Source organism: Colletotrichum paranaense (assembly GCF_030867605.1).
Source record: "Colletotrichum paranaense strain IMI 384185 chromosome Unknown Scaffold_7.1, whole genome shotgun sequence".
Taxonomy (NCBI): domain Eukaryota; kingdom Fungi; phylum Ascomycota; class Sordariomycetes; order Glomerellales; family Glomerellaceae; genus Colletotrichum; species Colletotrichum paranaense.
In genome coordinates, this window is record NW_026848965.1 from 1,516,167 (window position 1) to 1,530,737 (window position 14,571).

Genomic DNA, 14,571 nt, shown 5'->3' on the forward strand with positions numbered 1-14,571 from the left:
GAAGTTGTAACTCAAGAAATGTTATCGACTTCATTTGCAAGGCATCGAACGTATCACAGAAGCCAAAATAACAGTGAGGTCGACAACGTCAGCCATCCACCCATCAGATAGTGTCCGGTAGTGTCGTGTGACTAAAGGCTAGGACTGGACAGGCAGGGCTTGCCGAGAGGCGGGGTTACATGCATTTTACCCCGCAAAATCATCAGAACAGTATTAGGGAGTAAGCTCAGTTGTTAGCAGCATTTACGGCTAACGAGTGGCAGCTCTGAGGATGCAGCTGGAATTGGCATTCAAGGTACCACAACCGCATATTCAGTGAGTGGTTGGGGCTCTCAGAGAGCGAACGGGCCTTCAGTCATCCTATGTTGCTATCTATTGTTTGGCTGAGAATTCCTCCGGATTTGTGACAGGATGGCTCTCGGGGATTGAGCCAGGAGAGGTGCTGGATGAAGCCCAGTTCTTCATCATTTTGACAGAGCTGGAGCTAGTCTTACGAGTTAAGTTCGACTCCGGCACCTCTGCCAATTCTTTCAGGTCGAAATATCCGTAGCAATTACGGAATTAGGACTGAAATACTCGGTAAATTGGTAGATTTAGGGTCTACACGGGCTATCCCTGGAAGCGATCGCGATAACAGCTATGGATTGGATTTGGGTCTCCAGCATTGAGCTACATTAGTTACCCGACTTAGTTTACAGGGATCGGGAGCAGGGATCGGCTCGGCTTCCAGGGCGTCGGGTGACTTATCAGGATTCGGAACAGCGTATCTGTTCACTATCTTAGGTTTGTCTCTCTTTTTGCTAACCACTTCCGGGTATGTCTGGACGACGTCTAAGTTCAACCACAAACCCCCGTGCCTCTGTGTTTCTTGACAATCGCCACTTTCGTAGGGAGCGGATCTTTCTTAGCGGGTGGTCCTTTGCCAACTTATGCCCGGTAACTTTACGACGAGTCTTACAGCAGGTCACGCTTAGGCAAATTTCTCAGGCGTTCCGGTGCAAGGTGAACTGTGTGAATTACCTTGACACCGTGTATACTGGCTGTGATCAAATAACTGTGAATTTCTACGAGTATCTGTCGAGAAGACTTCATATGCTTGAATCCTGCCTGTCAATATGATACAATAACATCTATTCAGCGACATCGAACTCGACAGTCCCCCATCCCTCAAACGTACAAGACCAGCGACCAGCTTCCTGCATTGGCACTGCCTGCAGGCAGCTACCAGGTAGGATGACCTGCCCTGCATCGAACCCAACATCATATCTTGCAAGTTTATTCGCTAGCCAGGCTACGGCAGACAGTGGATTTCCGAGCACGTTTCTGGTGTTGCCCGACATGACCTCCTTATCATTGAAACGTAGCATCCCTCTCGTGTTGCTCAAGGTGAGATCGGTAAGTTGGCGGGGTGTACCACCTAGGATGACGGCACCGGTTGATCCGTTATCAGCCAGAGTGTCCGGGAGGTCAATGGCCCAGTCTCGTACCCTGGAGTCGATAATCTCTATCGCGGGGATGGCGTAGTCTGTGGCGTTGATGACGTCGGCGACAGTGACATTTGGTCCTCTTAGAGGGCCTTTAAGGACGAAAGCTGGCTCAAGCTCGACATAAGGCTTGATAAAATCCTTGAGGCTCAGAGTCGTTCCCTCGAATATGAAAGTGCTCGCGAGGAGGAAGCCATAGTCGGGTTGGTCGAGGCCAAAGGCGTCTTGCATGACCTTTGCGATGTTGCCCAGTTTATATCCAACGACTCTGTCGCCATCTTGACTGACTGCGTTCTTGACGGTGACCTTTTGGACTTCAAAGGCGCTATCCGGATCGAGACTTGTCCACTTCTTGGTTGGGGGCTCAATCGGCTCTTTGCTGATACGGGCAGCACGAAGAGCTGACGATATCTCTTGGAGTTCAGAGTCCTGCATTGCCTCTCTATGATCTTCACGTTGGAGAATAGGTTTGATCTGAGAAGGCAGTCTATGAGTAGAACAATCGGTCAAGACTCCTTGTATTTGTGCCATTTGCCTTATGGTGAGCTATCAGCCTCGGCATCGAAGTGAAAACACTTCCATATCCGGTGTGGACCCCGAAAGCATAACGTCACGAATCTGTTATCAGAGAGTCCATTAAAGCCATCGACTTTCATTAGTATCCGAGACGCCGAGTACCTATCACCTGCATTCGAGGTTGATAATACCGGACCTGTTGGTCGTTGTCAGCAACGGAATACCCGACCCATGTCACCCGAGACTAGCCAATTCCCACTCCCGGCTAGATCTTCCGAATGGGGACTTTCCACAAGGCGATCGTCGTTTAAAGCTGAACCTGATGGTTTCTGCGTCTCTATCTTTCCTCAGCTCCTTACCTCACACAAGGCTAGCAAATCCTTTCTCGGTAGATTCTGGCGGAGGAGCTCGATGCCGAAGGTTGCTCATCTTCAACTTGGGAATTCAGTGCGCGAGAAGCTGCCATCAAACAAGTTCCAAGACGGGAATCCACACTGATCACAACTGCAAGTCAGAGTGTTGAAGGAAATATAAGGTACCAGAGCAATCCACGTGCCTTCTCGCGGGGTTAGAGAGGCGGATAAGAATACTGTGGAGTCCTCGGTGAACCAGGCATATTACCTTGAACCCATGCCCGAGACCATGCCTAGCGTCCGAGCATTGCGTGTCCGAAACGATGGGACCAATCCGGGGTAGGGTGTAATGGGTAACTATTGATAGGTCGTCCTGAATCTCTTCCTTGTTCCCAGTGACATTCGATGGCCCACGCTAAGGTTTCCTGGTATTCTTAAGTTCAGGAGCCCCCTAATCCAAGACGTCTGCCATTCAAACTTCACATATCTTTTTCAAACCTGCTCCAGACATCTCTAGATCCGAAGTATCTCAGAATTTATTCCATCATCATCAGCATTGTGTCAACTCTGCTTTGCTGGGCAATATGAGCTCCCCGTCAATCACCTCAGAGCCAAAGGCCTCGGTCACAAAGATGAATTCCAAAACCAGTGACAAGACTGAAGTTGTCAATGGGGAAATATTACACACTCCCGAACATTTGCAACGACATCTTACTCCCCGACAAGTCCAATTCGTAGCTATCGGTGGCTCTATTGGGACTGCCCTATTTGTGAGTATCGGGTACGGGCTCATGCGAGGAGCGGCAAGTCTACTCATTGCATTCGTGCTCCACGCCTTGGTTATTGCCCAAGTCAACAACTCACTTGCGGAGATGACCGTCTTCATGCCCATAAGCGCTGCATTCATTCATCACGCCAGTGCCTGGGTTGATGATGCTTGGGGTTTCATGATCGGCTGGAACTTCTTCCTGTTCGAAGCGCTTCTCATACCGTTTGAGATCACCGCTTTGGACATGGTCTTGACCTTTTGGAGAGATGACATCCCTTCAGCTGCGGTTATTACCGTTTGCATTGTGCTCTACGCGTATGTACTATCTTGTCAGTTGGACTCGAAGGATATCCTAGTACTAAACTGCCCCCGGTCAGCCTTTGCAATGCACTCATGGTCAAGTACTTTGGTGAAACAGAGTTTTGGCTCGCAGGGGGTAAACTTCTCCTCATTGGAATACTGTTCTTCTTCACCTTCATCACTATGGTTGGAGGTAATCCGCAGCGTGATGCATACGGATTCCGTAATTGGTCCAAGCCTGTATGACACCATGACCTCCTTCACGCCCGTCGATGTTGTATCGTATATCGCTTACTTAAAGAACAGGGTCCTTTTGTTGAGTACATTGACGATGGCGACTTGGGCCGCTTCCATGGGTTTCTCGCCGCACTATGGCAAGCCGCTTTCACTATTGTCGGCCCTGAATACCTGGCCACCGTTGCTGGCGAAGCGCAGCGGCCGCGATCAACCATGAAAGCAGCCTTCAAATCCGTGTACTGGCGATTCGGGCTCTTTTTCATTGGTGGCGCGTTGTGTGTTGGCATTATCTTGCCGGCCAACGATCCGACGCTCCTGAGTGTCCTGAGCTCGGGCGAGACGGGCACCGGAGCCGCCTCACCTTTCGTCATTGCCATGAAGAACATGAACGTTGGGGTGCTACCTCATTTAGTCAACGCTCTACTGTTGACAAGTATCTATTCAGCCGGCAACGCCTACGTATACTGCTCTTCTCGCAGTCTTTATGGGTTGGCATTGAATGGCCACGCTCCGAAGTTTCTTACAAAGTGCACCAAGCAAGGTGTTCCCATCTACTGCCTGTTTGTTGCACTCGCCTTTGCTTGTCTCTCATTTCTAAAGTTGGGCAGTGGCTCTGTGAAGGTTTTGACTTGGTAAGTTGAGGATCCGTCTTCCCTGCGGCCTTTCCCGATGACAACGTGCTGCATGCATTGACATGAGTTGACCTTAAAAGGCTCACAAATCTCATCACTGGCGGGACTTTGGTGACCTACATCGTCATTTGCATCAACTATCTCTTCTTCTACCGAGCCTTGAAAGCCCAGAATTTCGACAGATCCGATCTTCCCTACCGCGGATATCTCCAGCCTTATGGCACTTGGGTTGCTTTGGTCTGGCTTATGGCGGTGGAGATCTTCTATGGGTATGCCATCTTCTTACGGGGCCGGTGGGATATTGGCATCTTCTTCAGCAATTACACCATGGGCTTTCTCGCGATCTGTCTGTTCTGCGGCTGGAAGATTCTCAAGCGCACTCATTTCGTCAGGCCCGAGCACGCCGATCTGGTTTGGATCCGCCCGGCAGTCGATGAACACGAGGCGGCGATGGCGGGTAACGAGAATGAGGTCGGGCTCCGCAGACGCCTAGCGCAATTGGTGAGGGTCGACATGAAACTCAGTCGGGCGTCCCGGAGTCCTCGGGTTTAGTTTACAACCTTTTGTTTATGAATACAGTACTGTGTACATATCGGGCTGCAACGCTGTTCTTGACACAATTCCGAGGTGTTTAGGTCCGGAAATCGGACTCGCACTCGCACGATTGAATCGTTCATAGCTACACTGCGCTCTTGGTAATTGTTGAATGCGAATACCTCACAGGCAAGCATTGTACCGAGCACTGCATGCCGATGACTGCGGTGGCTTCTAATTGCCACTGCTTCGGCTGGTCCCTACGTAAACAACATCGGATAATACCTTTCAAGGCCTCTGACGCCATTGCTCTCCAGCCACTGTGCGGGGAAGGGGTCCCGGGGCGGCAGCAGGGTCCTATCATCTTGAGATGCAGGGCAAAGAGCTCGTCGTGGCGCTGTTAAGGGGGCCCTGACAGACAATCAGGGGCTTTGTGGCGGGCCTCGTTTGGCTCCTGATGGTCCCATTGTGCATCCCTCTGGGTCTGTTTGGCCTGGTTCAGAAGCTTTTAGAAACATCAGAACAAGCTACGTGGCAAGGGCCCGAGAGTGCCCAGACTTTAACGTGTTCGTTTACATACCAAGAGCCGTGCCGACTCCCGGGGCTGTGTCTGCGCGGTGGGCCGTGAACCTTGACGCGGTGTTCCCGATTGGATCGAGAGAGAGGATACGCGCGGACATTCTGAGTCGAGACTTTCATAAGCCTCACCCCACCATGGCGGCGGTGTAAATATTCTTAGGTACGGAGATCCGTACATGTATCACAAGCTTCGTTGACCCCATTGTTGGAGGCTCAAGGAAGTTTATATAACCTTCGCTTCCCCGCATCTTAGCTTTCTATCTGGTTGCATCTGATTTTGAGACATCTCTGATCATCAACATAATACCCAAGTTCGAATTGTATTTTTTGTAACAAAACCAATCATCATGAGTTACTACGGCAACAACGGTGGACACCAGCAGGGTGGATACCAGCAAGGTGGCTACCAACAAGGAGGAGGCTTCCAGCAACAGGGTGGTCATCACCAAGGCGGCTACCAACAAGACCGTCCACCTTCTGGTGAGGCCGGCTCATACTATGGCCAAGGCCAGCAAGGTCAGCAGCAGTTTGGCACGCAACATGGGTACGGCCAAGAAGGATACGGACAACAGCAAGGAGGCTACGGCCAATCTCAACACCAACCGGGACCCCCTCCCTACCAGAACCAGGGCAACTACGGCAACCAGGGCTTCCGCAATGACGGCCCGCCGGGATCCAATGGTCCGGAGGGCGAGGACGGCGAGCGTGGTCTGACCGGTGCTCTCGCCGGTGGTGCCGCCGGCGCTTTCGGCGGTCACAAGGTTGGCGGTAACTTCGGCCACAGCAAGACCAGCACTTTCATCGGTGCTGTTGCGGGAGCTTTCGCCGGACACAAGTTGCAAGATGGTGTGTCCGACTGGAAGGACAAGCGGGACGAGGAGAAGAAGCACGAGCACGACCAAAAGCATGACCACGATCGCCCTCACTCTCCTCCCAAGGACCATCACCACGGCCACCACGACGATCGCCATGGTGACGACAAGCCTCGCAGTGGAAACTACGGCGGTGGCTTCACTGGCTCATCTAGAGACATTCGTCTCGACGCCCACGGAGAGTACAACCTCCATGCCTCCTGCAAACGCCGTGATGGCGAGTGGCAGAGTAGCACCATCAGCTTGAACAGAATTCTCGAGAACGACCACGGCAGCTTCCGTTGGTCCTCTGGCGGTGGCGGTGGCGGTGACTCTTCCGTGACCGTCCAGCAGGGCGATACTCTCCGCAACATTGCCGCGAGATTCAACGTGGGATTCGAGGAGATTGCGAGACACAACAATATCCCCAACCCGGACCAGATCTGGCCCGGTCAGGTCCTTCAGATCCCCGGCCGCGGTGGAAACTCCGGCGGCAACTTCGGCGCCTCGGCGCGGGATGCCCGTCTGGTTCAGGGCGGCCAGGTCCTCGAGGCCGAGCTGTCCCGCAACGGCCAGTGGGTGCGCAGCTCTGTCAACTTGGATGAGAGGATAGGAAATAACAACGGAACCCTGCACCTTGTTTGAGGGACTGCAATGGAACGAGCATTAAAGCGGATTGAAGATTTATTCTAGCGATACACAAAATTGAGAATGTGACCGGATGGTCATGAGTGGTATTGTAACCATGTCAAAATCTTTGGCTTTCTTTCATGTTGACTCTCAGCGTGCAGTCCATTTGACAGTCAAACTCACACTCAACTTGTCACAACCTACTATAGACGCGTGCTAATGCCGCCGGTCACGATCATCTTGATCGTCAAGTAGTCCTCGAGTCCATATTTGCTGCCTTCCCGGCCAAAGCCAGAATGTTTGACACCTCCAAACCTAGTAAGTGTTAGATTTCATGTATAGATGATTCGAATCACGGTTACTTACGGCGCAGAAGCATCTGAGATGACACCAGTGTTGATGGCAACCATACCGAACTCTAGGAGCTCTGATACTCGGGTTGACCTGGCTAGGTCGTTCGTGATGACATATGATGCCAGTCCGACTTCAGACTTGTTAGCCCTCTCAATGACCTCTTTTTCAGTTGAAAACTTAGTTAGAGCCGCAAGAGGACCAAACGTCTCTTCTTGTGTCACTTTCATCGAGTCGTCGACGTCTCCGAGGATGGTGAGCTCATAAAAGTTCTTGCCGGCTGATGGTAATCGGTTGCCGCCTAGCAAGATCTTTGCGTTCTTGGCGACGGCGTCCTTGATATGCTCCTCAACCTTGCCAACGCCGTTGGTCAAGGGTCCGTGGGTGACCGACGCGTCTGTGCCGTTGCCAACTCGGAACTTTCTGACTTCCTCCACCAGCCTCTGACTAAACCTGTCATAAATGCCCTCCTGCACGAAAATCCGATTGGCGCACACGCACGTTTGGCCAGTGACCTTGAACTTGGATACAAGAACGCTGGAAATTGCGATGTCCATGTCTGCATCATCAAACACGATGAAGGGCGCGTTGCCTCCTAGCTCAAGGCTCAATTTCTTAAGGGTGTTGCTTGACTGCTGCATCAACAACTTGCCAACTCTTGTCGAGCCCGTGAAAGATATCTTCTTCACGACGTCTGACTCACATAGAGCAAGCCCAAGATGAGGTGTGTTTTCTAGTGCAGTGACAACGTTGAAGACTCCAGGAGGTACGCCAGCCCTCTCGCAAAGCACAGCTAGCGCGTTTGAAGAGAACGGTGTAAGTCCATCAGACTTCATGACAACAGTGCACCCAGCTGCAAGAGCTGCTGACACCTTGCGAGCGCCCATCGCTAGAGGGAAATTCCAAGGCACGATCAAGCCACAGACGCCGACAGGTTCTTTGATGACCCGGGTTCTGTAAGTCGGGTTGCTGTGGGGAATGATGTCTCCGTAGATACGAGCGGCCTCTTCGCCGTACCACTCGAAGAAGCTCGCCCCAAACATCACCTCGCCCTCGGCATCCCCTTTTGCTTTGCCGTTCTCGGCGGTGATAATCTTGCCGAGATCTGCTTGGTTGTCGACTAAGAGGTCAAAGATGCGCCCGATGATACGGCCTCGTTGACGGCCGGATAATGCTTTCCATTCAGGAAATGCCTTGGCTGCGGCATCGATGGCGTTATTGAGGTCGCCGATGGTTGACTCAGGACATGTTCCGATGAGCTCCTCTGTTGCCGGGTTGGTGACCTGGAAGGTCTTGCCAGAATCTGACGACGTCCATTGACCGTTGATGTACGACTTCTCGACAAAGAGGCTAGGGTCTTTCAAAGAGGATGCGAAGGAAGACATTGTGAGGGAATATCAGACAGGAAGTCAATGGGCGAGGTGATAACGATCGATGCTCAAGGACCTGTGTAAGATGAAGCGATCTCCTATTCGCGGCATTTCGCCCAGGAAGTTGACAGGATTCATCTTTATCGTCTCATGACACCGGTAGTCGTTCATCGGTGCCACGTCCCACATACTGTCTTGATAGGGGAACTGAAATGAGAGCCGGACACCCAAGCGCGTCTTCGGTGCGGGGTTCGGAGGGACAAGCAAGTCTCGGGACTAATAGCCGCAAGCGGGGGCGCGGGTGACAGGGATCGGGTGCGATCTCGGATCGGCTTCTTTGTGAACATCGCACTCAATGATGAGAAGCCGAGATGGTTGCATGTCAGATATCGCGGATTTTCTTACTCGAAAAGATTAGAATCACAACGATGAAACGAGGCACACGTGAACGCATGCATTGCTTAGCCCTAGATGAGATATCGACAATCTTTTTTTTGGCTCGGAGGCACTGTCAGGCGGCCTGATGCCCAACTAACTCGAGGCGGCACACACACCGTCGGCGATGGCTGTGCTAACGTTGTGCCTGTGAAACATGAGCTGTGCATCACACCTCTGAGTTCTTAATTATATCAAGAGGCCTTCGTTATGGTGAGAAGAGAATATCGTAGCTATCAAGACATATCGAAACATTTGTGTTGCCATAATTACTCTACTTACAAGAACTCATAAACCCCGACTCATTAACTGTAAACACAGCTATGGCTGATATCGCGTTCGCAACTCGATCCCCTTTGGCAAAGCTCAGCTTTACGCCCATCATCAAGGACAACCTGAAGCCAGCTGCCCCAGCCAAACCCGAAACATTCAACCCGGACAAGCATCTTGCATTCGTCAACGATCCCAAGAAGTTGTCTCTCAAAGATGTTTCTCTGCCCGAGGATATTGGAATCTCTCAAGTGGCCTGCTCGGAGCCGTTCCCTCTCTTTACTGAAGAGGCCATCCAGCACATGAGACGAGAGATCTTCACGACCGAGGTCTGGGAGAACTGCCTTCACAGCACCAGGTTTGCGCCCTGTCAGTTGCGTGGCCACTGCCCAAAGTATGTTATTCACTATTGAGACGAGTCAAAAGTTATCGCAGAGCTCACATAGGAGGCAGGTACGCGCCGTTCATGAACCAAGCCTGGAACGATCCGAAGACTTTGGCTGTCATTTCCCAAGTCGCTGGGGTGGATCTCATTCCCAACATCCAGTACGAAGTTGGCAACATCAACATCTCCGTACAGAGCAAGACCGGCGACCAGGAAAACACCCAGATGAATGCTGGGGACAACACCTCCGTTACAAAATGGCATTATGATGCTTTTCCTTTCGTGTGTGTTGTCATGATGAGTGATGCGACGAACATGGTAGGTGGGGAGACAGCTATCAAGACGGGAACGGGCGAAATTCTCAAGGTCAGGGGCCCGCAGATGGTATGTGAAAGTCTCCTGTATTTGTTCCGGCTCTGACGTAGGTGATGACACTTGCCAGGGATCCGCAGTCATCCTCCAAGGAAGATATGTCGAACATCAAGCACTCGCAGCCATCGGTGGTGCCGAGCGTATCACAATGATCACATCTTTCCGTCCCCGAAATCCTTGTACGAAGGACGACTCAGTCCTCACATCCATTCGACCAATTTCTGAGCACTCGGAGCTTTACTACCAATGGGCTAAGTACAGGGTTGAGGTGGTGCAGGAGCGGCTCCAGGCATTCCTCAGGACTCTGGTAGAAGACCACGCAGGAGACCAGCCGACGGATGTCAGAAGAATCAAGGAATTCTTAGTCCAGCAACGGGACTATATTGCAATTACTGATGAGGAAATCGTGGAAACGCGAGGACCACACCTTGCCTGGGAGGGAAGTTGATTTGCGGGTTGTCTTGTCAAGTGTGCAGCTTAAAGGGTCAAACTTGTGAAATCTCTGGCGAACAAAACCTTTGTCGCTAGAATCAATGTGATTGGAATACACGTAAGCTGTTGTTCATACACATTCATGAGTTTTCATAGATCGACATGACTCTCAAAGAAAGTTACTTATGCTGATGTTGTTGTCTAAAGTCCCGTGCATGTAGATGCTAATAGTACTTTAGTGATCACTTCAAAGTATACATTTCCCTGAGCCGTGAATGCGTTGGACTCAGTCATTGGCCGAGTATCCTGACTTCTCGTGAACTATCCGAATCCTTTCTCTTCCTTAAATCAGGTAGTGCACTATGCTGTTGGTGAATCAATCAAGTCTCTGCTAGGCCTGAGGTCGTGACTACTGAACTTTGCGACGTGGAGCAAATGCCAACATATCTGAGCGCCTAAGAGCAGGCAGCTCCAAAATCGGCAAGGAAAAAGGCGAATGACGGCGATTATCGTTTTCATCACTGTCTCTTTGTGGTCCCATGTCGGCAACAAGCGGCCGGGAAATCCCTGATTCGGCTGAACTACTTAAAGCTCTCCGTGAAGCCGCGATAACGATGGCTGCGATGGCTGCACTGGTGCACAACAGCAAGGCTAAGAAAAGAATTGGAGGAGAAATTCGAGGCAGTGCAAGTCCGATATCACCACAACTAAATATGGCCGCAGCCGTTACCAATGGTTGAGACACCTAGATACGGGTCAGATTGATACACCGGGAGGAGAACGAAGGAGGAATAGCTTACTAGAGTAACCCAAGAAAGTCTGGTCAAATCCTTACTTTGATTACGTGCGAGATGAAGCGATCGGTTTGTCTGAACCTATAGATATACGAGTTAATCAAAGGCAACAACGTTACGACGATTGGGCAGATCGATGCGTACATGGTCTTGTTCTAGAGTCAGTATCTCTCGTAAGGCGCCTAGAGAGCGTTGACAATCGCTCAGTCCGTCACACGTTCTCTTCAAGTCCAGCCCAGCCTCCATGTAATATGACGAATCGCTAGCTTCTGATAATTTCAAGCAAAGCTCAAATGCCTGCTCGTATTTTCGCACGTCGTCTAATGTGGCAGACAGTGTTGAGAACAATTGAGCGAGAATACTACAAGTGCGACGAGGCCAATCGAAGTCCATTGCACTATCTCCTGTCCGAAAACCTGCACGCTTTTCTTTATTGAGAGCAAGCTGGGGAGGCTGTTAGTGGATAGTCTAAGTTTGTTCACGCAGGTGTCATGGACTTGCCAGTCTGTTCACTTGACCCTCAAAGTGGAGCGTGAGGCTCGCCCATTCTTCCCCGATAGACTGTAGACGAATACTGAATACACGAAAGAAGTATAGTCGAGGATTCCATAGCGGTCGATCGCAGGTAGCTCTTCCGAGGGTTATGGGGTCCAATGGACAATCTTCTGGATCTTCAGATGCGTACTCGGCCAGTGCGTCGCAGCTTGATTCGTCATTGAAAAACGCGTCGGCGAAGGAGAACACTTTCCAACTTTTCTCATAGTTTCCAAGAACGATGCATGATACGTGGGCCTGATAGAGGAAGCCAATGTCCCCGTCTTGCAGGTGGTCTTGACTCCTAGAAGAGGGGCCGGAGACCTTAATACACTGACGAAGGGGCGTCAAAACGCCACTATCTCGATGATCATGCATGATGTCAATGGACCTTCTCCAAGCAAAATAAGGCAGATGGAATTGCAAACAAAAGTTTGCAGACGACGTTTGCTGCATCTTGAGAATATCAGACCATGTACTTTAACGAAGAGGGTTATACACCAACTCACATCTGAGGCAAAATCAAAATGAGCACGAAATGTGAGATGCCTGAATATACCATCGCTAAGAGCTCGCCGCTCTGTCCGGAAACTTGTCGCAGCGAGCACCAATGCCGCCCAACGGTCAAAGTCTGTTATATAACTGAAATAGTGAGTCCATGAACGTAAATTGTTGGATGGCATAATTGGATCATACATCAGGCGCCTTTCGTTGTCCATGCCACGCAGCCCAGTATTCGAACGCTACAGATCGATGAGAATTTGTTCAGCTATAGTGACGGTCAAAAGTAGCACTCACCTTATGCTTCAACACTCTGAGCAGGTGGTCGGCGCTCATAACTTTCGGCCGAGGCGAAGTGTCTTGCTTCCTGTATCCCCTTTGATCCATCCAGATGTTCAGACTAGGGGAGTTAATTTGACTCAAATTCTCGACTGTAGCTCCTCGACAAAAATCACGAAGGAAGTTGGTTTTGTGTGAGGACCGTTGTTCATAAGGGCCAACAAACGAGGCCCAGATATCATCATCAATGCCATCGCCCACTCGGGCAAGCTCTTCCATCAGCATAACGGAGTCTGAGGGTGAATGGCTTATACTGATGGGAACCCGGCTCATATTGGATTTCGGAGGTGTCGGCAGTAGCCGCCACTCTGTCTGAGTTGATGCATTTCTCATCGTGACTCTGGCCTTGAGGCCGTGTGCTAATGCCTGATGTGTGTTATTCTGTCGATTGTGATTCTGAACACTTATGTCCTCGAATTTCAGTTCAGGAAATAATCCCATAGACGATAGATCATGGAAGGTTTCGGCGGCTGGAACAATGTAGCCTGTTTCGCTACCCGGGCATCCTCTAATGACGTGGCCGTAGAAGACGCCCGATTTTTGGTCTATGACAGCTGTACCGGAGTCACCCTGAGTGAATTCACCCTCATAAATCTGCACAATCTGGAGCCTTTGAACTGTGTTGAAGTTTGGGTTCTGAAACAGAGTAGTACCAGGTACAAGGAAGCCTTTGCGGACTACATTGGCGTCCCCTATCAGAAAGACTTCCTTCGTTTCAAGACTGGCCGATGCCACGTCACAAACGCTGACACATCTGTATCCGTATCCGTGGGGTACAACAACTCTGTTAGAGAAGTCAGATACCGTGGGTGCAGGAGTCGACACTAAGACGTAATCAAGTTCATGACGAGAGCCTTCACTGGCCCGAAAGGCGATGAAGCCTATTCGGATTGGAGGTTGTTGATAAGTCGGGCCATCCAAGGTGTTGTGAAACTGAGATGCGTGGTCGGTATGAAGAGGCAAACTGAGCTTATCGGGGGTAGAAGCGGTATCGACATTCAAGGGACGTGAATTCCTATCGTCGTGACTCAAGACAAGTTCACTGCCCGCAGGTTCTTCGTCCCAGTAAGAGTCGGCGGATTGAGCAAGTGAAATCGAGCTTCGTGAAAAGCGAGATGTAGGTGTGATGCTTCCTTGGCTCAGAATGTCAAAGTTGGATTGCAACGTCTCCTCATTATCGAACTGGCCATAATCTTCATCGTCGCTTCCATTTACGGAAAGCGTGTCGGTGTCTAGGTCGAAGTGTGATGTGATCTTCCCTTCCGCGGAGGGACTATCACACTCATGCTCCGAAGTCAACTGATAGTGGTTGCCGTTGACTAGTAGAAAAATTCCACCCGTGGCCCAGTATTCAAGTTCTCCAGCATGCCGGCAGCGCAGTAGGCTTCGTCCTATTTTCAGCGAAGCCGAGTGAGAATAAACATCGTTGTCATACAGGAGCTCTGTATTTGAGCTTTCTGGGAGAATGCTGGGAGAGCTCGTTCTCGCTAGTGCTTGTGCTGGGGTTCGGTGTTCCAGAGGATGTGGAATTCCGTGGATTTGGAATTCCGAAAAAGCTTGAAGAGCTTGGCTACCTCGCAGTTCGTCTTTGACCCGAGATCTGATAGCGTTGTTCATGCAACAGACCATTATCGTCGGCTCAGAGCTCCTTGTTGTTGAACCAATCATGTATAAACGAAAGTAGACCTCTGGGTGATCAAGTCCAATGCTCTTGAACACGTCGTGAACGATCCCTTCGATGTCATCTTGGTACTTTCTGAGTGCAGGTCCTTCAGCGTACCAAGCTTTCTTACGTGTAAGCACAGAGTTAACGATGACCCTGCCGCAAGAGTGTTCTGGATCTCTCCATCTGGACCGTCGAAAGAGTGGCATGATTTGAGAGAATGCTGAGAGGTTCGGTGAC

The 14,571-nt window shown here is 50.7% G+C and overlaps 6 protein-coding genes across 6 annotated transcripts; 3 read left to right on the top strand and 3 right to left on the bottom strand.

Moving 5' to 3' along the window:
- Positions 1–1,130: 1,130 nt before the first annotated feature.
- Positions 1,131–1,919, bottom strand: CPAR01_09335 (uncharacterized protein; the record flags this gene model as incomplete). The annotated part of the gene is made up of 1 exon (XM_060493600.1): positions 1,131–1,919. The coding sequence occupies one exon, from the start codon at positions 1,917–1,919 to the stop codon at positions 1,131–1,133; it is 789 nt and encodes a 262-aa protein (XP_060347730.1).
- A 1,018-nt stretch (positions 1,920–2,937) lies between these two features.
- CPAR01_09336 (general amino acid permease AGP2) lies at positions 2,938–4,843 on the top strand (the record flags this gene model as incomplete). Its single annotated transcript, XM_060493601.1, has 4 exons — positions 2,938–3,437; positions 3,479–3,662; positions 3,729–4,291; positions 4,372–4,843. 4 exons carry the CDS (start codon positions 2,938–2,940, stop codon positions 4,841–4,843), a joined length of 1,719 nt encoding a protein of 572 aa, XP_060347731.1.
- Positions 4,844–5,751: 908 nt separating this feature from the next.
- On the top strand, positions 5,752–6,900 carry CPAR01_09337 (CVNH domain-containing protein; the record flags this gene model as incomplete). The annotated part of the gene is made up of 1 exon (XM_060493602.1): positions 5,752–6,900. One exon carries the CDS (start codon positions 5,752–5,754, stop codon positions 6,898–6,900), a length of 1,149 nt encoding a protein of 382 aa, XP_060347732.1.
- Positions 6,901–7,088: 188 nt separating this feature from the next.
- Positions 7,089–8,621, bottom strand: CPAR01_09338 (NAD-dependent aldehyde dehydrogenase; the record flags this gene model as incomplete). Its single annotated transcript, XM_060493603.1, has 2 exons — positions 7,089–7,200; positions 7,252–8,621. 2 exons carry the CDS (start codon positions 8,619–8,621, stop codon positions 7,089–7,091), a joined length of 1,482 nt encoding a protein of 493 aa, XP_060347733.1.
- A 743-nt stretch (positions 8,622–9,364) lies between these two features.
- On the top strand, positions 9,365–10,516 carry CPAR01_09339 (uncharacterized protein; the record flags this gene model as incomplete). Its single annotated transcript, XM_060493604.1, has 3 exons — positions 9,365–9,705; positions 9,765–10,080; positions 10,139–10,516. The coding sequence occupies 3 exons, from the start codon at positions 9,365–9,367 to the stop codon at positions 10,514–10,516; spliced, it is 1,035 nt and encodes a 344-aa protein (XP_060347734.1).
- Positions 10,517–11,390: 874 nt separating this feature from the next.
- Positions 11,391–14,540, bottom strand: CPAR01_09340 (uncharacterized protein; the record flags this gene model as incomplete). Its single annotated transcript, XM_060493605.1, has 5 exons — positions 11,391–11,747; positions 11,808–12,284; positions 12,338–12,470; positions 12,525–12,571; positions 12,627–14,540. The coding sequence occupies 5 exons, from the start codon at positions 14,538–14,540 to the stop codon at positions 11,391–11,393; spliced, it is 2,928 nt and encodes a 975-aa protein (XP_060347735.1).
- Positions 14,541–14,571: the final 31 nt, after the last annotated feature.